Raw genomic sequence first — 24265 nt, forward strand, 5'->3', positions numbered from 1 at the left:
AAAGCCAAGAGATACCTACTCTTTCCTATAGCAATTCTAGTGAATTTATATCTGTGATATGCTCAGTACATTAAAATGCATAGCAGTTATGCAAAACCGAGTCTGTATTTCCTCCCTGAGACACAGACTTTAAGAATAGGAAAGACCTTGAAAATCATCCAGCGTGACTTCCTGCCTAATATTGACTAATGATTGGTGCTTTGAGTTCAAAGTCCTGTGATTTAGTTAGCATCTATCTTTTTAAGAAAATTTTTTTAATATTGATATACATTCTTGGTTAGATTTGGAAGATCCTATGTACAGCTATAAGCTCTTCCATAGTTTATGTACTTTTATACTTGAGATTTCATTTTTCACCTTTTAATTTCCAGAGTTTCCATTTCTAATTGTAGTATGATGTTTGCTTCTCAAGTATTAGGTATCTTTACTCTGCATAGGCAAAAGTTATTCTATAATCTTTCATTTAGTAATGTAATAGATTTAATTTCTGAAGTCAAGTGAATTTTTGAGATTCCAGTTAACTCTTATGGTTCCTTTATCCATCTCCATTTTTTTGTCAAACATCTAAGAATGAGAGAGTTAAATGCAACTGCCCAGTCATTAGAAGACTCTAAGAGGAGAAATGACTGAGAGAGCCCCTCCTTTGTGGTCCATGTATATTGTACAGGAAGGAATATCTGAAATGGAAACTTACAGAGATGAAAGGAGAATGAGGGAAGATAACAAGAGCCAAATTTAAGTTAAAGAATTTTTTAACAGCTGTGCATAATACCGAGTTCTCTCCCAAGTGCGAAAAGGAGGCTGAAAGTCATCTTTTTGGTTCAGTCTGTAAAATTTGCCTCTTCTTGCTAAAACATTTTAAATGGAAGCCTTTACCACAAGTGAAAGATGAATTAATCAATTTAAGCCTAAGGCAAGACAAGGTGTATGTCAAGTTACAAGTTTTTGGTGAAAAGCTGTCTGCTGCTGTGGTTGATGTGTGCAAGTTGCATAGTAAGCTATGCAATGAAATTGAAAACTTAGAAATAAATACGTGTCTAGTGTTGAAAAGTGAATGAGACAGACTTGTACTGCCACTGAGTGCTCCCAGAAAAGAATTTTGCTTGTAGAAATGAAAAATTAATGAGAAACAAGCAACAACTTCAGCATCTTGTTATACTGAAGGAAACTACTACCCTTAGCTTTTTCGTAATTGGAAAACTAAAAGAGCTATCCAAAGCTCAATAAAATAGTCCTTGGTTCTTTGCGGGTTTGCATGCGAGTCCCAACGCTCCCAGCTGTGTGCCACGCTTAATTGTGCCCGCGTCTGTTTTTTGATGCATGAATGGACAAACATGGTTTGGGGAGAAGGCTTATAAATACAGACCGTACAAGCGCAGGCCTGAAAATAACCCGGATGAGGGCACTGGATGGGCGCTTGTTCTAATATGTGCTAAATACAGCGGCTGTTTCAGAAGAATCCAGGCAGCCAGGTGACATCCATAGTCAGCAATACTTAAGGCAGAATTCCCTAGCCGCTGTGAAAGTTTGTCCTGCCTATGCTACAGTCAATGATTTAAGCTATATTTTGGCTGAGGCAGTTGTCTGGTTTTGTGAGATGACAAGAAGTAGTTTCTTAGTTGTTCAGCTGTAAAATATTTGAAAGAATTTCAGTGCCTTCTTCATGTGAACTGTTATTAACTGGGAGCATTCACAGCTCTCCCCATTAGATGGGTTTGTGGACTTCGTTTGTCAAATAATAAATGTGGGGCATAAAGGAGGGTTCCAATTCCCCAGTACTGTGTATAGTACAAGAGTTCATACAGATACAAATAGGACTTGTAAAGACTTGCTGGGTTTTAACGTGAAAGCTTTGAAAAGTAAAAATGATTCCAAAAGTAGTTTTGTAACTTTTGCATGACTTCTATACGGAAGGAAAAGGAGCAAGCTCCCAGTGCAGAGCTACTTCAGCATTTTCTGCCAGTTCCAGTGCTCTCTAGAAGTCGTCATCGCAGCTGCAGCCATAAGAGGAAATCAGTGATATTGGATTTGCTGAGGTCTTGGTAATCAAAACCTAGCAGGTGATTAACTGGACCACAGTTGTTTTGCAGGAAGGGAAATTTCATGGCAACTTGAAGTCCAGGCCTGAAGATAACTGAGATGATGACATTAAATGGATGCTTGTTCCAACAAGCTCTAAGAACAATGGCCATCTCGGAGGCGTAACTTTAGCCTAAGAATCCAGACATCCTGGTGAGATTGGCATGTCATATCTCTGGTCTTGCCTTGGCATTTTGCTTTAAAAACCGTGCTGAGTAAGCCTTCTTTTGAAATACCAATATAGCAAGCTTTTTGGGCACACAGTAGCCTATACTTCAAGGAAAAGAATGTAGGATCAATAACCACAGCCATGAGCAAAAGCTTTACCAGTCTGGATCAGAACTGTCATCTCTGCTAGTCGTTACATCTTTGCCAGTGACCTTTGCCAGATGGCTGATTATAGGAGAAAGGTTAAAGAAACTCTGTATGAGGCAGTTAAGAAGCAAAACTATCTTGTGCAGAGGTTTGATTTCATGCAAGTGGTTTGTTTTTTGTTAAAAGTTTATATTGACTTTTCAACAATAAAATTATTCATGGGCTTGGCATGGTTAGATGTATTTGTAAAGGTCAATCTGAAGATACAATTTCAATAGGAATAACTATTTTAATTTATACTGCCTGACATGTTCTCTGTACTTCTGACTGGTGACATAAGTGTTCTGTGTATGTGAACGGGTAAATAAATCACATTCAGATTAATGAAGTACAAATATAACTATGCTTATTGCTCTGTGAAGTACCACGCTTGTTTACTGCTTGAATCCTTTGCAGAATTCTGTATGAGGAGATTTCTCCTCATCCTGCTCCTCTGAATATATGAAAGCATATATAAAACTTAAAAATTTTGCATATATATTTAGATGTTTTGGTATCTAGACTTGATTATTTGGACTTTGAGCAAGTGTTGCTTTTTGACAGAATATATAAAGCGCTACCAAGCACAATAATTCTGTTGACTATTTTTTTAGCAGAGGAGTACATTCACAGATAATGAGGTCAGAAACTGGTAAATTGGATCCAATCCATCCATTCCAGTATCCTTTCCTCTGGCAGTAGTTTGCCAAATTGCTTCAGAGAAAGATACCAGTTACTCAAGTAGGAAAGTGAACTCTTCTTTCCCAAGATAGATATTGTCTGGCTTTTGTTAGAGATGAGAGATTAAATATAGCTTCAAAGTGCAAAGTCCTTTATTTTTAAAATTTGTAGTGTTTTTAATGTCTAATATGGATGTCCCATTTTAATATTGCTGTGTTACTGTTCTCTTTTTTTTTTCTGTTGGCTCACCTCAGTTAATTTGTTTTCTTTGGACCATTGGCTATGTCACTGCTCATCTTGCCAGAGGACTTGTACATATCTCAAATGAAACCTTGAGGCATTCACAGTAAGGTATCTGCCAAAATGAATAGTGACCCTTTCTTTGCTTTCTGAATCTTATCTGTCTTATTTCTGATCCGTGACAAAACTTTTCCTTCTGTAACAAGCTACTTTTTGATAATCTCTTGCAAAGAAACCTTTACAAATGCTTGTATATTTTAATTATAATCCATGAGTAAGCCATACCTTGCTGACACAGTCTTTAATTCTGAATTCTAAACCCTCTTGGTTTATTGTTAATCAAATATATACATATATATTTTTATCATCTGGGTATTTTAAAAGTCAAGACAATGGTGGCAGATGTGAACGTAAAGTATGTTAGTATTTATGAAAGGAATTTACTAGTCTGAAAAAGGACCTATCCCACTTTTCCAGCACTTCTCACTTCTGATTTGCATCGATTTTGATTGCAGCAATGTGTTGCCTGGAGCTGAGGTTTGTAATCATTTCACTTCTGCGATAGCTTTGGTCATGTGCTTACAGAGAATTTTATGAAGAATCCATCTAAAATTGTATGATCTGAATAATCCCAAAGGAAAAGAGTGATATAGTAATCACTGCACCATTTACCTTGTCTGCTTTAATGTAATTTGTTGAGCTTTGTTGTAGAATATATATTTATCTTTAGGGAACCTCAGTAGTATTGCACTCTTAGGGTTTGGAATGAAGAAGAAAGCCTATAACTTTGAAAAGAAGAATATTTTTCTTCATGGATATGAACAGCAAGATTGTTCAGTCCCCTGAGCACTCAAGTTTAGGCTGTTTCTGGCATTTATGGTTAGGAGGAAGTACAGACAGTGGAAAACATTTTTAAAAGCTTTTTTTTTCTTCTTCTTTTTGGACCCTTCTAAATGAAAGTTCTTACAGAATTAGATAGGCTTCTAATCTGGATCAAAACTGAACTTTTCAGAAGTTTGTAGGACAAACTAAGATTTGAGATTTTTTTTGTCTTTATTTTTGATACTGCTTGAATGCTACATCCAGGTTATCTTTAACGCTGAGAAGAATCAGCATTCCAGTAACCTCCAGGGAACAGCCTGTTGGTTTCTCTCCTAAGGTATAGGTACGTTGGGGGTGTCTTGAGGAAAAGTTTTGAAACATTGCCTAGTCATATGTGGAAAGAATTAAATTCATAGGCTCAAGTTGAGGGACTAATTAGAAAGAGTTTGCCGGGCTGAGACTGGCAAGGGGTTGTAGATGTGTCTATCTGTCAGCCACAGACACCAAAGACAGACGACAACGTGGAACTGTGGTAATGAACGTATTATCGTCGGTGGTTATTCAAGAATTATGCAGTCTATTTCCTTCATGGATTCTGGAGTTAAATTGTTTTTCTTCCTTTCTCTCTCCTCTTCCCATTGCGCCACTGAAAACTAGTTTGCAATATTATATGCGAATTACAGAAATCTTAACAAAATGGTTGGTCTCTTGAGCTCCCCTATTTTAGCCTTCAGGAACAGCCTTGTAAGAAATGTTTGTAGGAAATTTGACTTTTTTTGTCAGTCCTGCAGTTTTCTGCCATTTCTTAATGGCACAATGCTGTTCTCGTATAGGTCTTGGCGTGTGCTGAGGTCCTGTTTAAGCTGGGGGGCTTGGGGAGGGCAGGGGGAGGAGAGCTCAGCAGCAGCAGTTTTTATTCGTAAGATATGTCACTTACTCAGTACGCTCATGTATTAGTTTTATTCTATTTGATTGCAGTAACCTTGTAAAACTCTTGTAAGTCTATTTTTTCCATATAAGTGGATGATGAACATACAAATGCTGCCATTATAGCCAAAACTATATCCAAGCAGCAGATTATGTTTTTGTTCTGAGTTTTTGTTTTGTTTTGGGGGGTGAGGTGGGATTAATATACCATTCCTACATGGAATTTAGTCGTTTTACATGAGCAACTAGGAATCAATACAAAGATACTGCAAACTATGTTGCTGTGTTTGAGAACCAAGATGAAAATAACATTTTACAAGAAGTGTCGTACAGTCTTTCAGATCTGAACATCTGTTGATAGGAAAAACAAACTATTCTTGTAAATTTAAGACTGAAATTACATAAGCTCTGATTATCTTTTTTATATTTAAAGCTCACCTTTTGTGTTTTCAGAATAAGACAGGATTTCAAGCAGTTAACTCCAATGACCACTTTTCACAGCTTAACTGTTGCCTAATTTTTACAGAGTTAGTCTTAACCCATGCCCTTTAACATTTTTACCTACTCATGCAGGCACTTTTCAATTAATAAGAGGGCTGGCATCTTAGCAAGGCGTACAGATAGGCAAGCCTGCAATTAATAGATAACTTGAAACAATAGTTTTAATAGCCCATGATTGAGCTTATTTAGTATATAAGGAGATTTTCTCACTTAAAACAAAAAGGAAGCGAGTGTGTGTGAGATATGACCAACATGCGCCAGGGGTATGCCATTGTCGGCGCTGAAAAGAGCTGCGCATCTGTAGATAGTTGATAATTCAGATAATTATTCATTTGCTTGTAACTGACTATTTCACAATAAGAGAGGGGTACAAGTTTGGGGTTTTGTTTTGTCTGAATTAGATAGGGAAATGATTAATTACGGAGCTAGATTTCATGTCAAGTTGTGAATAAATATGTTTAGCATTAGTGTGGTTGTTTACAAACAAGAAGCCCACATTGCTTGCCAACAGTTTGATTAAAAAAATACATTCAATTCATCACTAATTCTCTGTAGGAAAGATCTTTACATTTGTGTAGTTTGGCATATTGTAATTAAATTCTTTTTAAACATTTTAATTAGACTGAAGCAAACCAGAATCCTTTGGTTTGCTCTTTGTGAACACTCTAAGGTGTCACCAAGGTAAGAGCTATTTAAAATGCTGCAGGGTATTTTTGTTTGTTTGTTTGTTTTTTTGTTTGTTTGTTTTTTGTTTGTTTTGGGAGGTTTTTTAAATGAAATTTTAACACTGCTTTTGAAAAATGCTCAGCTTGGCTTATTTAATATTATCCTATCTAGTAGATCATATCTACTAATAAATTCAAAAAGCAGTTCTTCAACTAAAAGGTCCTTTGGGCTGATGCCAAAAATTCCAAACATAGTAAGTATTTTGGACTGATGACCCACAGAAATGTGGGTATGTGTGAAGTTTTCAACCCAAAAGAGAAGGTTCTTCTGGAGCAGGGACTTGTTGCAAAAATGTTTAGTTTGTCCATCATCTTCTGTATATGCACCATGGAGTATCAATGAGTTTCCATCCCTTTCAGAGGGCATTAGATTAGATCTTTTGAATATCCTCCTTGTGTTACCTCCTTGCTTCCCAGAACTATTTGGCCAGTACTAGCAAGAGTAGTCATGCATTACTGTAGTGCTGGGTATAAGTATCTGCATTCATTCACTGCATTTTCCTGTGGAGGCAATTTGCAGCACTAAAATGGCAACTACAGTGAATTAAAAGACAGTAGCTTGAAGTGTGGATTTTCTTTCTGGGCCAGTATATTAGTTCTCACTTGAACTACTGTCATTTTTCAGCTGCTTGATTAGGTTAATTGCTGTTACAGTACAGTGCCATTACTATTGTTGTTATTGCTATTATTTCCCCTTTTGTATTGGCTTTTGATGGGCCAGAACTTCATTGTGGTAGACAGTATATCAACTGAGAAGAAAAGCAGCTACTAATTCAAAGAGCTCACAGTCTTAGGATACGGTTTTGCATTACAGCTAAATAATACAAGGTGAAATGGAGAGATCATGTTCCTCTCTCCTCGCATTCAGGCTACTAATTGGATTCAAGCCGTTATAGGAACTTGTGCCGCAATGTTCCAGAGAGGCCCAGAGAAAAAATGGAGCCAGAAAGCTACAGTCATGGATTTCAGGTCACCAATAGTCTCCGCTTTGTCAGGTCTTGAGTTGGGGGCTTGCAGAGATTTGCGGTTGTCGTGACTATAGGATGTCAGTAGGGTGGTTTGGGGGACTCTTAATGGAAAGCATCTTTCAAACGTGCAAGCTGGGCTGGGAAACGCGCAGAGGCGCCTGGAGAAGCCCAAAGAGTGACTGACCTCAGCTGCGAGCCACTCTGGACCAGTGGAGTCCAGCCGGGAAGATGCCCCACCAGGGCCTCAACAGAGAGCATAGCGCTGAGCGGGGGGCCCTGAGGGGCCTAGAAAGGGAAGGCAAGGCTTTCCCGGGCAGTCGCCCGTATGGGGTGGACTGCTGCTCAGCAGGAAACCCCCCCTGGAACGGTCCTGTGTGATCTCTCTTTCAGAGTCTCCTTAGCTACTACTGTGCTTAAGTACTTCAAAAGTAATTACCAAACCCACATACAACACATGCATTAAACTGGTTCTGCCTGCATTAATTTCCTTACTTGTTTTAAACCATTTATGCTGCTATCTTTTGAAATACGGACTTTGAATTTTTGTGTATTTGTACAGTTTTATGCTGATCGGTTTTCTGTGTCTATGTGAGAACTGGGTGCGTTACTCAGGTGATGAAATTTGAGCAGTCTTCCCATGCATCATCCAGGAATGAAAGACAAAAAGTGAGCCAGTGGGACTGAAAAACCTGTATTTTGGCTTTTACACTACCAACTTGTAGAAGATTTCATCTGCTTGGGATGTACTCGTTGATCTGATCTAGAAACCAAAAGCTGTGAGGCGGTGCTGGACTTGCTCGTCTGTTTGTTTAGCATTTAATATTGCAGTTGTTTTTGCAATGTACTAAGCTTCTTAAACAGTTTTGGTTTGGTTTAGTTTTTTTTTTTCTCTCTCTCTTTGGATTTCTAAACCAAGAAATTACTATTGTGTTTATATGCTTAAGTTGCCAATGTAATATGATATTGATCACTGCAGAAAATCTGAATTTAGAAAAAGTCTGTTACTAAAGCCAAGTAATAGCTTTTGGCTGTGGTGGATGATCAGTTTTATAACTGAATATTTGCTGGCTTTTGCTAGTTTCCCCGTTTTTGTTACGGAAGACTTGGTCATGCTTAGTTCTAAGTGTTACATGTGTGTGACATGAGTCTCATTCTGACATGTTTTGGGAATTTAATATGGGATTTTCAGATCCTCATAAGAATTTGATTTCTAATTTTCATTGAAATTAGCAGGTGTCCAAATTTTTAGGTAGGTTTAGAAAACTCAAAAAGTGTATTTTCTGTGACCATACTACAAAATCATTTGTCAAAAAGGGGAATATGTTTAAGTGAGACACTCATGAGCCCATGTGTCACTCTACAGATCTGGGTTGAGATGTAGGAAGCAGTCTGTGACTTACATGCACGTCCTGTTAATTTTAATTTATATGACTCCCCCACTCCCATAGCTGCCTTGAGAGTGCATCCTTGTTCTACTCTAAGTTAAATTCTGTGCTGGCTTATCTACAATTATTTTACACTTCCTCCATCTGTTTCTTAATATAGCTCTATGGCTTCTTTCACAGTTCAGGTTTGCTGATTGTATCACTTTGGGGTTGTGCTTAAAATGTTCACCTCTGTCTTTATTGTAAGATACTGTGATGAATTCATGAGAAGTAGCCAGTAGGTCATTACTGAATAGTTACTTCTCTGAAAGGAAAGTTAGTCTCTTTTTATAAAAGGAGAAAATAAGTGAAAAAAGTTTACTGAAAATTGAAGTGATGGGTCAGGTTCTTAGGAGGAGTAAAGAGACATCACTGGCTTGTACAAGTGGAAGAGTCAGGCTAATTTTATTCTCCTTGTCCTAAAGAAAAAACGTTAAGTTGCATTTTGTGATTTTACAAATAGCAAGAGAATCTGGAAAGTATGTAGAACCACTTTGTCAACTCCTGAGTCATCTCATTTCTCAATAATACAGTTCTTAGCTTAGCATCCTATTTATGGGGATTTTATTACTGGTCATTAATTTTTAAACTGTCACTTTTTTTAAAAAAAATTTTAAATTACTTTATATAAACCTTGCAGAAGATCATCATCCACCTTTCAGAAGTCCTGTTCTCAAATGACTGTTTAATATGTATTGTCAGAGATGCCAGTCTTCTAAAGAGAGATGTTTCTGGGACAGAAGTCCTATCTTTGAAAGAGTAAGGAGTTAATCGTATTAAAATGAGAAATAATCACAATCTGATTCTGAGTACCTGTTCAGTGCTGCATATCCCAACAGTATTAAACAGTAACTGCCAAAATTTGTATTGTAAACTTGTAATTGATGAAGAAACGCATGACTCGAACATTAACTGTTTTGCAGTTTAATGCAGGGTTACATATAGTAAAGAAATGGTGGATATATGTTTGGCTTTAATTGGAGAACATAAATGCATTAACTAAGGTTTGGATCTGCCTGACCTAATCTTCTATAGTCAGTAGTAGTTAGTAGCAGGTTGTTAGAGACGAGCATGAGAAAAAGACAAGCGCGTGATCTTTGCCCTTTTCTTCCATGTATTTATTACTGTACTTTCTGAACTCAAGTAAACTTTTGACATACACAATATCCTGTGGCAATGAGTGCCACACAATAAATATATGCTGTATTTAAAAATGACAGTAAAAGCATCCCCTTTTATTGTTGGAGGTTTTTTGTTTTGTTTTTGCCATCTCTAACATTACAGGAAGTAAGGGATAGGCAATAAAATGACCTGGGGGAAGCAACAAAGTGATTGTACCCTCTTCCTTTTCCTCTTACTACTTGTCCTTTTTACTACATTCTCCTTCAGCTTTCCTTCTAAGATGGCAAGTCCTATTTGTTTAGTTATTCTGTATACAGAGCTTGTTCCATATCTTTGTCACCCTTCTTTGTATCTTTCTTAGTTTTACTATTTTTGTTTTGATTTACTAATGTGCTAATACTTAGCCAGTTTTTATGTGGTAGTAATTCGGAGCCTAATGAGCACAGTAATTCAGGTTTTTGATGACTGCAGTGTTACCATAAAAGAACAGTTTTTAATTATTTGGAAATTTCAGATGTGTATATGCAGTTCAGTACCCATGACAATGCATTTTTATATTTTAATTAAGCTTCTTGAAGTCCAGAATTCCTTCTTTTAAAAAAACATTTCCCTTGTCTCAGTAAGAAAAACAGTGTGACCTAGATAGGAGTGTCTATAGCACTTCATTCTCTTCTGCATGGGGAATACATGTCAAAGATGTTTCTCCAGTGACAAAATAGGAAGATCCCCCGGTGTCCTTAGAGCTGAACAATAACTATTCTTCATCTTTTTTCTCCCTTGTGATTGGTAAGATCACTTAGTATTTTGATACTGTAGATAAATAAAATATTTATGTCCCTAAGGATATTTTTAAACAGAAAATGAAGATAGATTTTGATGAGTATTGGTTTCAGGAAATGAGTCTCTTGCCATGGTGGTTTGAAAAGTGGTCTATGGATCTGTCCCTTACCCAAAGGAAGCTGTAGAGCCTGTAATGATAAGAAAAGTAAATGCCAATGGTGTTGTGAAGTCTTACAGTGTGAATCTTTCAATATGTGGAGTCCCTCTTAAGATTTCAGCTCCTGTTTTCCTGTGATGGCTTAAACAGAAGGTTAAATCTCCATGTGAAATGAGTCCCCCACCTTTGATATATTAAGTTTCTGTAACACACCAGAATTCACTTAAATACTATAACTTACTATTTAAAAAAATTCATCTGGCTACACCTATGGATGTGTACTTTACTAGTTCCACTTTTATCATGTATCCATATTCTCCAGGTCCTGTCTCTTTAGAGGAATATTGCATTTTTTTTGAGTTTGAACAATTTAAAATCATTTGACCTACTGCCTTTTAACACATTATGAAGCATGATGAAACTGTACACAACTGAACCCCAGGGCATAACATATTGCTGAAATAGGAACATATGCTGCCTGTTGCTTAAATGCCTTTTTGAAATGAAATTAATTATTACAATAACTGATTATTGTTTATCAGAAACCTAACTTGAACTTAAGACATTTTAAGAAGATTAAAATTAGCATGTAATCTAGTTGCTCTGAGTGATTAAGATGAAATGCAGAAGCTAAATTCAACAAATATTAGATCAATTTTAATATGAAACTTTCACAGTTGTGAAAGAGCTATTTGCAATCAGTGCACTTTGGTAAGGACAGGAAGATTTGGAGGGTATCCATAACTTCTTATGCAAATATGGTACAAACAAATAGCATGAATTCTGTAAGTACTTAATGACCAGTGATTACTGAATATGCCTACAAGCTGGTTGACACGGTTGTGTCTGGTTTTTGCTACCACAAAATGTCCCATGGGTAAGTCTAATATTTACCCATGTAAGTTATGCAAAATCAGACCTAAACATACAGCTATTCTTGGTTCTAGGGGCACAACCAGAGAATTAAAGCCAATAGAGCTTAGAGCAGTTCTAGAAATGCCTTCACCCTCATCTGACACACAAGACCTGATCACACATGTTCTTTTTCTCTTACAGTGTGCAGTCATGTAGGTAGCCATCTATCGTAACTTAATTTTATTTTGATAAAATTACACTGTGATCTGCTCTTCAAGGTCCTGGTCTCGTTGGAGCTCAAATACTAAAATGATAGTTAAATTTAATTGATGATCTTCTATTCCTTCTACCCATGTTACCCATACTCTGATAGAAAATTTATCCTCTCATTGACACCAAAAATGCAGTTGACAGCTGCCAGCTGCACGTCGCTCACAAAACAGTGCCAAAAGCTGGTGAGCAGGTTCCCAAATATACTTCAAATAGTACTTTGTGGTCTTAACACTTTTCTTTCCCCCCTCCCCATTGCTTATTATCTTTGAAAAAGATGTCTGTGTGGTTGCAGGCACTCATCTGCCTGCTCTGCCTATATTCCAAAGAGGGATCAATTAGCTCATGCTCAGGACTGTATTAACATGCTAAAATGGCTTCTGGACGGGAGCTGACTGATGTCTTGCCAGGCAGTAGCACAGGTGTAGGAAGCACCTGACAGTTTGCATCTAACTTCATAAACATTATCTGAAGCGTGATGGCAACCTAGGGGCTGCATGAGACCGGTGGCATTATTGTGATGAATGTGTTTGTGCTGGGGCTCAGTCTGTGCACAATGCATGTCCTGCAAACCGGGAAATGATCCCAAAACCTCCTCAATGCAAGACTTGTCTCACTAAAAAGTCATATTGAGATGAAGGTCACTTTGCTGCCTGCCGTGATGTAGGATAGGAGTTTGAAAGAGAGTGAGTGCATAGGCTTGGATCTTTCTGCTCCCAAACCACCGGCTCTGGGTAACAGGACGCTCTCCAGGGACTGTTCGCAATATTGCGCTGTGGTGCGTAATCTGGCAATCCTCATGTTGCCTCATTCCATTAATAAAATAAGCTCTTAAGATTTTTTCTTACGTTTGTGCCACAGTGAAATAAGACAAAATCGAGGGATGAAAATGTTCCCAGTGATTTATCCACTCTTGCTGCAGAGGCCTTCCTACTTGAATCCTTTTCTCACCCCATCAGAGAATGACAGCCACAATCTGATCCCCCAGGGTGTGATCACTGCATTTTCAAACCAGCAAAAGCCAATAAAATTGAATCATATTCTATATCCTGAATCTGCTAGAAGCAGGACGGACTAGAGAGATCTTTGAGTGAACAATTAAGCTCATTGTAAGCTGAAGTTGCTGCAAAGTTTTGATTTTGCAAAAATGTGGTGTTCAGAACTCTTTACATCGCACAGAAGAAGTCAGGTTACTAAAAGGACTGCCCACTAACGTCTTCTCACCAGCCATCCAAGGAAAGGGCTTAACCCATCAACAGCTGGGTGTAGCAGAAACAGGGCATTCACCCTCAGTGAGACTTGCATTCCTCAGGAGTCAATTTACCTGTTAAATACAGGCCAAAAAGCATCATTTGAGAAAACATTTAATCTGCTTTTTCTACCTGTCAGCCAGTCTGCCCTGCTAGAAAATCTGTTTTTCTTTTTCCTGGGGTTTCATTAAGAGTTCTTCTCCTGCTGTTGGCATAATGCTGCATTACTAATGAATTTTAAACCTTGGCCCATTTTAAAATAGTCAAAAACATTCAAAATTGCATTATATTGATATTTCTTTGCCTGACTGCAAGCTTTCTTGCTTCCCTTTTAGATGACTCATTCTGCTTATATTTATCACCTTCAGACTTTGAAAGTTCCATCCCAAAGTGGCAAAATAATATTCTGCATCATTTTTGTAAAGTAAAATGAGATAGTTTGGCTTTAAGTAGAAAAAATAACCCTGCTCTTCTCTCCAAAGGGATTTTTATATTCCCTTTCCGTGTTGGATCGTACTGTCCTCTAGTGGATATTTTGAGCAATTGTTTCTGTGTTTATAAGTGATAGTGCTCTGATACAGTGGAGTTTAATCTTTATTTGCAATGAGCCATAGATGGTGCCTATTATGCAAACCTATTGAACTTGAATAAGATTTCAAGACTGGATTAAAAAAAAAAAAAGTCACGTTTAACCTGCAGTCCAAGTTATACTAACATAAAGCCCTTCAAAAATGTTCCTATCTGACTTACCAGTTGGAGCAGAAAGATAGAGTGGAGATGTATAGGTGTATGGTAGCAGTGTTTTATTACATGGTATTGAGAGTTTCCTTGTCTCGCACTAAAATGCCTCCGTTTCTCCAAAACACGTGACAAGGAGACTCGCTTTCTGATAGATGATGCTCAAGATATATTACTTTCTTACTGAAAGCAATGTATAGCCACTAACTATTTGAAGAATAGAAGAGTGTCTTACCTTTAGTAAGATAAATATGTGTTCCTGGGATGCTCAACTCCTAGCAGAGTTACGTTCATGCCAGTTTAGTTGTGTCTTGCCTCGTACATCTCTGAACTGCAACAGTTCTTAATGCTTTACTGTCTGTAAAACCTCCCCGCTGTGTGGGGAGGGTGCTGTGCACGTGTAATTAATACGAGGGCCAAGAGATCTTTTCAAAGCGAAACTGCAACCTGAATATCTGACTTTAGTAGCAGTGGATACCCTGCCTTTTAACTGGGAGTTGAGGTGCCAGGCACCTCTGAAGATTGGATTGGAAATCTGAAATGATGGTGCTTGTCAGTACTGTGCACTCTGCAGCGCTGGACGCCTGGATCCAGCAGTAGGTCAGAGCCCTGTTACTTCTCTCCCATGGGCTGGGAATATGTCTGCTGTTGAATATCTTCAGTGCTTATGTCCCAGCACCCTCCCAGAGATGATCTTCCCCATGTTCTTTGACATGCTTGAATTATTTGAGATATCTTCCTTCCACTGATGGCACATTTCACTAGAGGAAGGAGAGAAGAGTTTCCCTCTGAAACAAATGGCTGGCAGTATGCTGTCAGCTTGCTTTTCTTCTTTACTTTCTAGTTAGATAAAGAATGTATTTTCACAGACACAAAGTTAGACCCTGATGACCAGAAAGACTGGGAGATGTTACATGTTTTAACCTCAAAAAACCCTGGCATCCAGGCAAGAATGTTTGCCAACTGTACCATGCACACCCATCATCTCCCGTGTAAATACAACCTGTGATTAACCCAAAGTAGAAAACTTGAAAAATTTTGCTTGCTTTGTATTCTATGGATACATCTTTAGCTGATGAAAGAGTTAGGAGTGATCAATAAATGAATTTAGTTAGCTTGAGATGCAAAGGTGTTCTTTTCAGATTTCAGTCAAAGCAAACTGTAAGCAAGTTCTTTGCTAGTGTAGCTTTTTAATTTGCTGCAGATGTAGTTTTTACTGATGGTTGCTGAATAGCTTGTTTTCAGCTAAAATAAATGGATTGAACTTCAGAGGAACAGTTTATAGCAAGGTCAGAGATAATATTGGTAATTTTATAATAATATTTGTAGTTCACTGTGTGAACATGCATGTGTCTGTGTGTGCATCCAGGAGAAAAGCAGCATGCAGGGTCACCAAGGCGTGCATCTGGCACTGATAACAGATGAAAAACGGCTGCAGGTATTTCCTGCTGTCATCAGATTAGGCAATGGGTTTTGGAAAGATCTCACAAGAAGTACACTAGCAGAAACTTTGATTCAGGGGATCTGAATGTTAGAATCCTTACTTTTTTGAATTAGCTGTACATCATACATGCTGAAATGTTGAGAGATAAACATTTTGTTAAATGCTTATATTCCAATACATGTTATCAGTAGTATTCAAAATAGGTCTTAGGTCTTTGCTTTAAAATCAAGCCCTTGCTGACTTGGGACATGATTTTTTCTTGCAGTTCTCCAGGCATTTTTGTGTGGGCCTTGCTTCAATGCCAGTGTTCGTGTGCCTGCCGAGTTGGTGAGATGGAGGAGCCTGTCTGGCATCCTCATGGCTCATGCAAGCACGGGGCAGGTATAACGGTGTGCAGGGGGAGGGAGACAGCCCTCTTTGGTGGCAGCCCAACTTAGGTCATCTTAAAATGATTATGAAACCTCAGCCTGAGTTAATTTGCCTTCGTGTTCGGACTTTTGCTGTATGTGAGAATTGGAGCTTTGCCGTACGTGAAGTGCTACTGTGCATGGTTAGCTGAAGTCTGTCCTAATTGTTCTGTGGCGAGAGCAAAGATGGCAAATGGAAAGGAAATAACAATTTGCAAGTGTCAAGTTTCCGTCTGCTCTATTTTGGTGTACAGAATTTGTATTGTTAGTGTAGAATTTGAAGGATGTTCAGTAGACGAGACTGTAGCAGCTGCAGACATCTAGACGATCCACGTATAGATTTGTAAATGGGCATTAGGAAAGGTGGAATGGTTTAGAGATGCTGCCTGTATTTATCCTTAAGTGTATCACGATCAGGTGTCATTGTGCATTTTGTTAAGACTAAGAACATTGTAGAGGAAAAAAGAGAAAAATTTAATAAATCTGTACAGACTGTATCTAATTTTTAGACTGTAAGCAAGTACACTAAATCTGACCTTTTTGCTTGACTTAGGATGCTCTTAGTTGTTTAGAGCTTAGCAACCTTTTGATGATGTAAGTGATCCAATACAATTCTTGCACTAGTCTCTTAGCACAATTACTTCTATTAATACAGAACTACTTTTATTGGGCTTTTTTTTTTTTTGGTGGCAGATATTCAAAGTGAGATTGTAAGCTTTGTCACCTAGCAGGTGATTTAACAAAAAAGTAGCTCACTGGAAGTTAAAACTGTGTTATTTTTATTAATGAAGCGGTATAGATTATGCATAGATACAGCTATACATAAATGTGTCTGATTTCTTATACAAAGAGCAAAAAAGTTATCTTAAATGCCTGCAGTTATGTGCGTGTAGTATTTGGAAGCTGTGAGATCAATGAGGATTGCAGACCTAGCACGTATCACATCTAGCATGAGGAATGTGATACTTGAACACTTCTACTTTCCAGCAGTGATGCCTGGGGACTGGCAGGCTGTAGGCTGCCATGGCCATTGATGGTGAAGTCTTCATACTGCTGTGGGTTGTCTTAATTTCTCCAGAGGAATACGCAGTCATTTGCAAGTGTATCTGATGGCTCTTCCACATCTATTATCTGTCTTGGTAGATGGACAGAGCTTAACCTGTGCATATACCCATATCTTAAGTTTTCTTAATAATATTGCTGAAATACAAGGTAATTTTATAAGGCATGGAGTTCAGCAGAAATGGTAGTTATAACAATAATACCAGCAAGTAAGGTGTATGAAGACTGGTTGTCCTCTTCTTAATCTTATCTCATGTCCTGCATGTGTTAGATACTGAGCACGTTAATATGTGATGATTCTGATATACAATGGAAGGTTAATTTTTCTTATAGCCAATAAAAAGAGAGATTATGTGTTCTTCCTGCACATGAAATACTGCAAATCTTTTCATCCATCTGCTGGGTCTGAATGTTAGAATCCTTTCTACTCGAAATGCAAGATCTACTCAAGCTGCAGAAGCAAATATAAACAATGTTCACAAATTTCGACAGAGTTAAAGTGAATTTTTACATTATTGGGACTGATCTGTTGGCTTATTTGTAAGATTACAATAAAACCCAAGATTGAATTCTCTACCTGATTCAGTTGCTTATTGATTGAATCCTTTTAGACTCCTCTCTAATTTAACAGAGTATTTTTTATTAAAGCCAAGCATACAAACATCAATTACCTAAGCTACATCTAATTTCCTCCAACATTTTTTTTCCTTTAGCTGCCAATGGATTAGAAACCCTGATTAGAATGCAGCTGGAAAGCTGAAAAGCAGATCCTTATATGAGAATGTCTGTGTTAAGAATTAAAATATCTGTACTAGGTATAAAATCCTCCTCTTTATCTCTGGTAATGTAAACACATTTGCCTAAGTTGATCTGTCACGTGCCTGATATGGTGTCCCTAAATTAGGCACAATCTCTGACTTGTTCTGCTGTTAGAATACAACACTGCAGTATATTTTAACATCAACGCCCTTTGCATAGGAATCTCCCTACTACAAGGGTTAATGTCCTAAGAGTTTGAAAGGCTCTGTTTTATCTTTGTGTTTTATTTCCTAACTCCTAACTCCATGTGTGTGTGCACATGTAGTAGGAGCAAGAAGGAGCCTTTGAGCAGTTTTGCTGTTGGCAGCTTCTGCAAAGGTAAAGCTTTTATAACAACACAAAAGTGAAATAAGTAATTGCAGTGACATCATCAACTTAATATCCAGAAAACCCTGGATCGATAAATGTATCCATTCCAGGCCAATTAGTGTTGGCCTATGTCTAAACTATAAGAAAATTTTAACATGAATTAATTTGTGTATTTTGATTTGATTAGGTATCAGAATGAAATTAATAATCTAATGTACTCTGCCTGTGATGAGGAAGCCACACCATGAGCCATATGCAGTCTGTTCCTGTGCAGGCTGTATGAAGTGTAGCAGTTGATGCTTTGTGTACTTTGATGCTTTTTTGGGGCAGCATAACAGAAAGTTTGGGAGTTGAGAGCAGTTGCAGGTGAGGAGAGTGTTGTTAGTGAGATGGTTCATTGCCATCTTAATCTTATGACAGTTATTCTAAGACTGCGTGTGCTCATAATAAATAATGTTTTTGCGATCTAGGTGCTGCTTAAGGTTATTGGTGAGCTGATCCCTTGCAGAAAGTAAAGTATCTCCCTTCCCTTCCATTTTTCATTGCTCTATCATGGATAGCAGTGTTACTAACAGTGGTGGGCTTTCGATCTTCATGAGCAACTGCACATCACTGGAGTTAATTGTCATGTTTTGTCTGCAATTAGGTACTAAACCTGGTTGTGCAGAGCTATACGCATGCAGGGAATTTGGGGGCTGGCATGAGTCTGGCTGCCCAGACGTGGGTAAAGTAAATCTGTTCTTGTGCAATGAGTTAAGCATAATTGTGGTTAACATCAGACACAGGTGCTGCAGTTCTGTGATACTCCATTCCTTCAAACCAAATACTGTCTTTATCTTGTCTTGTTTCAAGTCAACATGATTCTGGCAAAGCTTTTTTGTGACACTCAGTGAAGCTTATTGTCGAGCATCCCAAAATGTGGTGGATTTGTGCCAAAATAGAATTAGCATCAGTATGGCTGTATCTGTATGGTGTCCCCCTTGACTTAACAAACCACAATGGGAAACCTGCTATATTAACTTGGGTTCAGCGTTATGCTAATTTGACATAACCATCTTTCTTCCATACCAAAGAATTATGTTTATAAGACAGTGTGCTGTGCTGTTTTGCCATGGCTAACTTCAGGGCAGCTGCATTGTGTTCTGTCCTTTGGTTTGAAACACCCTACGTGAAGTTTGGCTTGTAGCAGCAATTAAAGTGCAATAACACTTCTGAGAGCAGTGAAAGCCATGCCCTTGAACCACCTGTGTCTGAGTGTCACATATGTTTAGGTTTCATAGTATACTTGCATAATGTTCAGTCAGTCCCATAGTTGACCAACTCTTCCAGTGACGAGGGAGGCTGGAACACAGCCGTCACGTCTCGTCCCCTCCTTTCCTGAGGAACTGGCCCACCTCGAGTATGATGCTGTAACCTAGTTTGCTTCTGTCTCCCCTTTCTTCCCAGCACCACAAAAGGCCAGTGCGTGGCATTGAGGCTTGAAAGGGAAAATGTGTTTTCAGGTCGGCTGACAGCTTTTGATAACCTATCTAAAAGGACTTTCCTAATGAATGATTAGATAATAGCAACAAAGATGACTATTTTACAAAATTATATCTTAATAAGTGGAAAGATACCATATTAATTTATGACAAAAATAGTTTTACTTAGCTCTTACTACATTTTACTATTACTGTATTTAATTTCAAAAGTTACATGGAGTGTTTGTCCTTTTGAGATGGGGACCCAGAGCATCTGCAGATGTCCTGTATGTTGTGGTGAATGATTTAATTGTGAATTAGGTGCAAAAATTCCAGTTTCTAGAACTGATAATAGCAGTTTTTTTGGATTGTTATCAATTAATCTGTTGTAATGAATTCTCTTTGTTACATGCCTTTTCTTGTTAATTAGAAAGGATTTTACTCCTCTTTGTCAAGTCAGGGCAAGTATTTTACCTTTTCCTCTGTACTGCTTATAGTAAAGATTGCACACAAATTGTTTTATGAAGTATCCATGTGACTGCTTCATTAAGAGGTTTCAGATAAATTGCAGACTATAGGGTTCATCTTAAACTTTAGCTATAGACACATGCACTTTCACATGTGTTTTTGTACTCTCTCTCACATAACTGCATTTTCTAAGCTCCAGTCTCTGATATCTGTTCAATGCTTAAAAAGAAAATCCAAAATTCAGACTGTTTAATCTGTTTTAATTATCCATAAAAAAAATTTCCTCTTCTGCGTAATAATGTTTTTATGACATAAATTGCCTTACCAGTTTAGACCAAGGCAGTTAATCACTTACTGTTTCACGCTATGCAAGCAGTAGACTCAGGATGAAGTTTTGAGTCACACAGGCGTAGCTTGTAGACTTCCTTAGACGAGAGCCAGCCTAACAGGAGGATTTGGACCCAATTTCAGATTTTCTACCACTGTTTATAAAACACTGCATTATGTTCCTGCTGTTTCTTTCCTACAGGTTGAAGCAATACTTGTAAACATTTTTGGTGGGATTGTGAACTGTGCCATTATAGCCAATGGTATCACCAAAGCCTGCCGAGAGCTTGAACTGAAGGTACCTCTTGTGGTCAGACTGGAAGGTGAGTGCTAATGGTTCGAGGGAAATAATCTTCTGTTAGATGCACAATAAACCATCTTGTCTTACTTTGATCTCTAGTCTCTGAAGGAAGATGCACGAATTAATTTGGCCCAATAAGAGTATGGTCTAATTCTTAAACCCTAGGATGACCTGATATCAATAAACTCTCTTTCCTCACATATTTCTGTATTCCTGGTCTCAGGTGGTAATGGAAGCAATAAAATTTTGCAAAGAAAGCATGATGTTTTTGCTTGTAACATTTGTAATTCAAATAGAAATGAATTTGATGCAAGTTTCTATTTAATAGATAGCATTTATTTTCAAGCATATTTTACTGAATGCAGTTCCACTATTGGAACTCTTCTGCATTCTATGCATTTTAGACATTCTTTCGCATTTTATGACAAAGCAGAGTTTTCCCATCCCTCATTCTCATGCTATATATAATATGTGCTGTGCCATATGATGTGTTTCATGTCAGGGGAGGCTACAGACTGTGACATGCAGTTCTGTCCCCTAAGCATTCTGCTGTGCATATCACCGGTATTCAAATACTTTCCAGTGTGCGTAAAAAAAAATTAATGATTTAACATATGTAGCCTTTTGCTGTAGTGAGGAGAGGAAATTCAGTACCTTGGATTTTAGAAACAAATTACAAATATTTTCACTGGATTTTCACTATTTAGTGTCTTAATGATAGTTTAATATGTGCATGAGAGACTGAAGGATACTGGTTACAGGCAAGAATGGTTTAGAATATGAAATGTCATTGCTTATCATTTTTATGCAATGTCACTTTAGCTTTTTGTCATGTCAAAAAACCTTTTCTTGTCTATCGTAACTGTCAGAAAGTTTATGTGTATCATAGCTTTAAAAGATTGTTGCATTGCAAAAAACTTCTTGTCCGCCATAGCTGTTATTTGGTAAGTGCAAATAATGGGGAAAAAAACTTTAGTTTTCCTTCTAAACGAGAGTTACAGACTGTTTCTAAGCCATTGTTAAAAACCAGTATAAGAGAAACAAGGAAAATCAACATTTTAAACTAGAGTTCGCGGTCGTGGTCGGTAGAGTCGTGGAAGGGCTTAATTCTCTATATACCACCAGAATGTTTTATTCTCTGTACACTACCGGAGTGCTACATGGGGGGTGGAGCCGTTCTTCTTGAGCTGGGACCTTTGAGAGTCACTTGCTGCTTAATTCATAGAGGTCAAAGCTGGATCTTCAGAACATTAAAGGCAGGTATTAATCTGCCTGCAAGTATCTTCTCTTAATCTTCCTATGATTGCCTACTCTTTACTAGGTTTGTAATTACCATTTCTATTCTGGTTGGTGACTCAAAAGATGGAGTTACCAGGTTTTCATTAGGAGACTGTCCCAGTATAATACAGTAAACTGTTGCTTTTGCATATTATTTATCCCCAAAGCTTTTTGTTTCCTTCTGTAATTCCTATAGTTCCATCAGTTCATTCTAAACAAAGACCTCTGATGTTTACAGCCTTCAGATGTTGTACTTAGAAAACGTTAGCTTGTAACTCTTGCTTTCTCTGCTTCCTTAATCATTCAGCCAAGCAATATATATATTTAGTTCTTTTAATCTTTCCTCAGAAGTCAATCCCTCTGGATTCTTAATCATCTTCGTTGTTCTTCTTTGAACTGCTACTGTTATCCAAACATATAATGATTTCGAATTAATAATAAGTACTCGGGAAGTAATAAGGCTGCCCAAGACATTTTAAAACATCATTGATAATGTTTTACACTTCAGAAGAAGAAAAAGAAACACGCATTTTTTTGGATTTCAATTTTGAACATTTTTTCCAACAGAGGGTTCATGATTATTCCCATAAATCTAACAGATTGGTGACCTGCACTTTAAAGATTCTTTGCCCACATGCACAGTATTACAAATGTCTTGGTGACTAGATTTTTAATCAGTCAAATCTGTCTTGATTTAGCAGGATTTTGTGGACAAATCTTTACTCTCAGTTGTATAATAATTACAAGCCGTTTTACCAGTGGATAAAGAAAGGATTACTCTTTTCTTTGAAAATGGTAACTTTATAATTACTTGCCTTATCAGTATTTACTTGCCTTATCAGTAAAGAACTCACCAGCTGAGACCCAGGATTATTGTTATTTAAAAGACTCATGGACAAATGGAGAAGTCACATATTCTACATTTACAGAGCATAAAACTCACATCTGCTATTGTTATGCAGGATTTTTTTTTTCTTTTAAAATGTAATATATTTCAATTAAGTTTTGTGGAAACTAACTAGGAATGCTGAATGGAAGCCAAAATTTGTTTCTCATTTATGAAGCTTTAAGTTAGATGAAAAGGTAGGCATAAAAAAGAATTGAGAATTATAACGTCCTCTTCTCTTCCTGTGTTGGAAGTTTTACATTCTCTCTCTCTCTCTTTCAACAAATGAATTCTCCTCTTCTCTGGTCCTAGGGCAAGAAGAATTGTGAGGAATTAGAGCAACTGAATGTGCTCAAATGCGAGTAGAAGCAAGTTGGCTTCTATTCAAAAGCTTGAATCCAAAATCCCCTATTATATTCTTAGCTATGTGATTTGTGACCTTCTGTATTCTTCAGAATCTAATGAATTTTCTCATACATTCAGAAATCTTCTACACGGAAGTGAAATAGTTCAGTTTGTGTACCTTACTACTGTTTGCTCATGAGCACAAATCTGGTTTGGTATGCACAAATATCAGAAAGTTGCATTTAGAACTTCTTTCATGTCAGCCTATTCAGGCATCCTGGGTTTCAGCATTCAGCACAAGGCTAAATGCCTTATCACATGTTTCCCAATTAGGATGTAAACAAGAGGCAGAGAAAAAGATAAAATATTCTTTGGGAAAAGTTTTAGAGAAGGGCAAAGGGATGGACAGAATGAAAATATTTGAATTCTCTCTTGTAAGTAGGCAGTGAAAGTTGGTCTATTCTTGACTCTAGAGCCAACAGCTACCAAATGCAAAAGCTACAAAAAACTTTTTAGATTCAATAGTTAAAGATCATCACTGTTAGCTTATCAGTAGCCAAACCTCAAATCAGATGTTGACTTGAGGGTTAGCTAGTGATGAATGTAAAGAAAGAAAGTCTAGTTCCCTTGTTGCCCAGTGTCCAAGTCTTTGAGACCTTAGAGTTTCCAGTTTGTATATTGCTTGTGGGCTAGCAGAAATGATGTAACTTAAATCTACACCAAAGGAAAAGCTGGCTCTTAATATGCTCATCAGTGCAGTGTATCAAAGCTGAACCATTGCCATCGACAATGTAACATGGTTAGTGTGTGTTGACATCAATAATATTTTATAGATATACTGCATGTTATGAAATATTTTGTCATCGCAGATTTTTTTGGCATCTGTTTTTTAGGATATACCTTGGTGTATGCATCTGTCTTCTCCCTTTAATTCTTATTTCACTGAAAACCTAGAAGTGATATGGCAAAATCTTGCATCCTATCCTTGCACCCTAAGCCCTACACAGTGGCAGTTTAGCCTCTTCCTAGTGTTTTTATGACAGTGCAAGTAAATAAATAAATGTTTCCAAAATCTTGTTGATGTAGAGTTTGAAGAGGTTTTTATTTGTTTTCATTCAGCCCGCGGCAGGCTTATTGACTCGTCTGTAAGAGTGCATATGCTGGTATGCTCTTCCAGCTTGTAGAAACATGCTTAGATAGAACAGTGATTGTTAGGATTTTTAGATTTTTTTTAAAAAGTGACAGATTGCATGTACACAAACACAG

The 24265-nt window shown here is 37.5% G+C and overlaps 1 protein-coding gene across 1 annotated transcript in view; it reads left to right on the forward strand.

Moving 5' to 3' along the window:
- SUCLG2 (succinate-CoA ligase GDP-forming subunit beta) overlaps positions 1–24265 on the forward strand; it is a 131742-nt gene that overhangs the window by 101456 nt on the left and 6021 nt on the right. Inside the window, exon 10 of the mRNA XM_062585688.1 lies at positions 20392–20512. Within this exon, the coding sequence (XP_062441672.1) occupies positions 20392–20512 (121 nt within the window). The remainder of the gene's footprint in view (positions 1–20391; positions 20513–24265) is intronic.

The sequence above is a fragment of the Rhea pennata genome, chromosome 12, assembly GCF_028389875.1.
Source record: "Rhea pennata isolate bPtePen1 chromosome 12, bPtePen1.pri, whole genome shotgun sequence".
Taxonomy (NCBI): domain Eukaryota; kingdom Metazoa; phylum Chordata; class Aves; order Rheiformes; family Rheidae; genus Rhea; species Rhea pennata.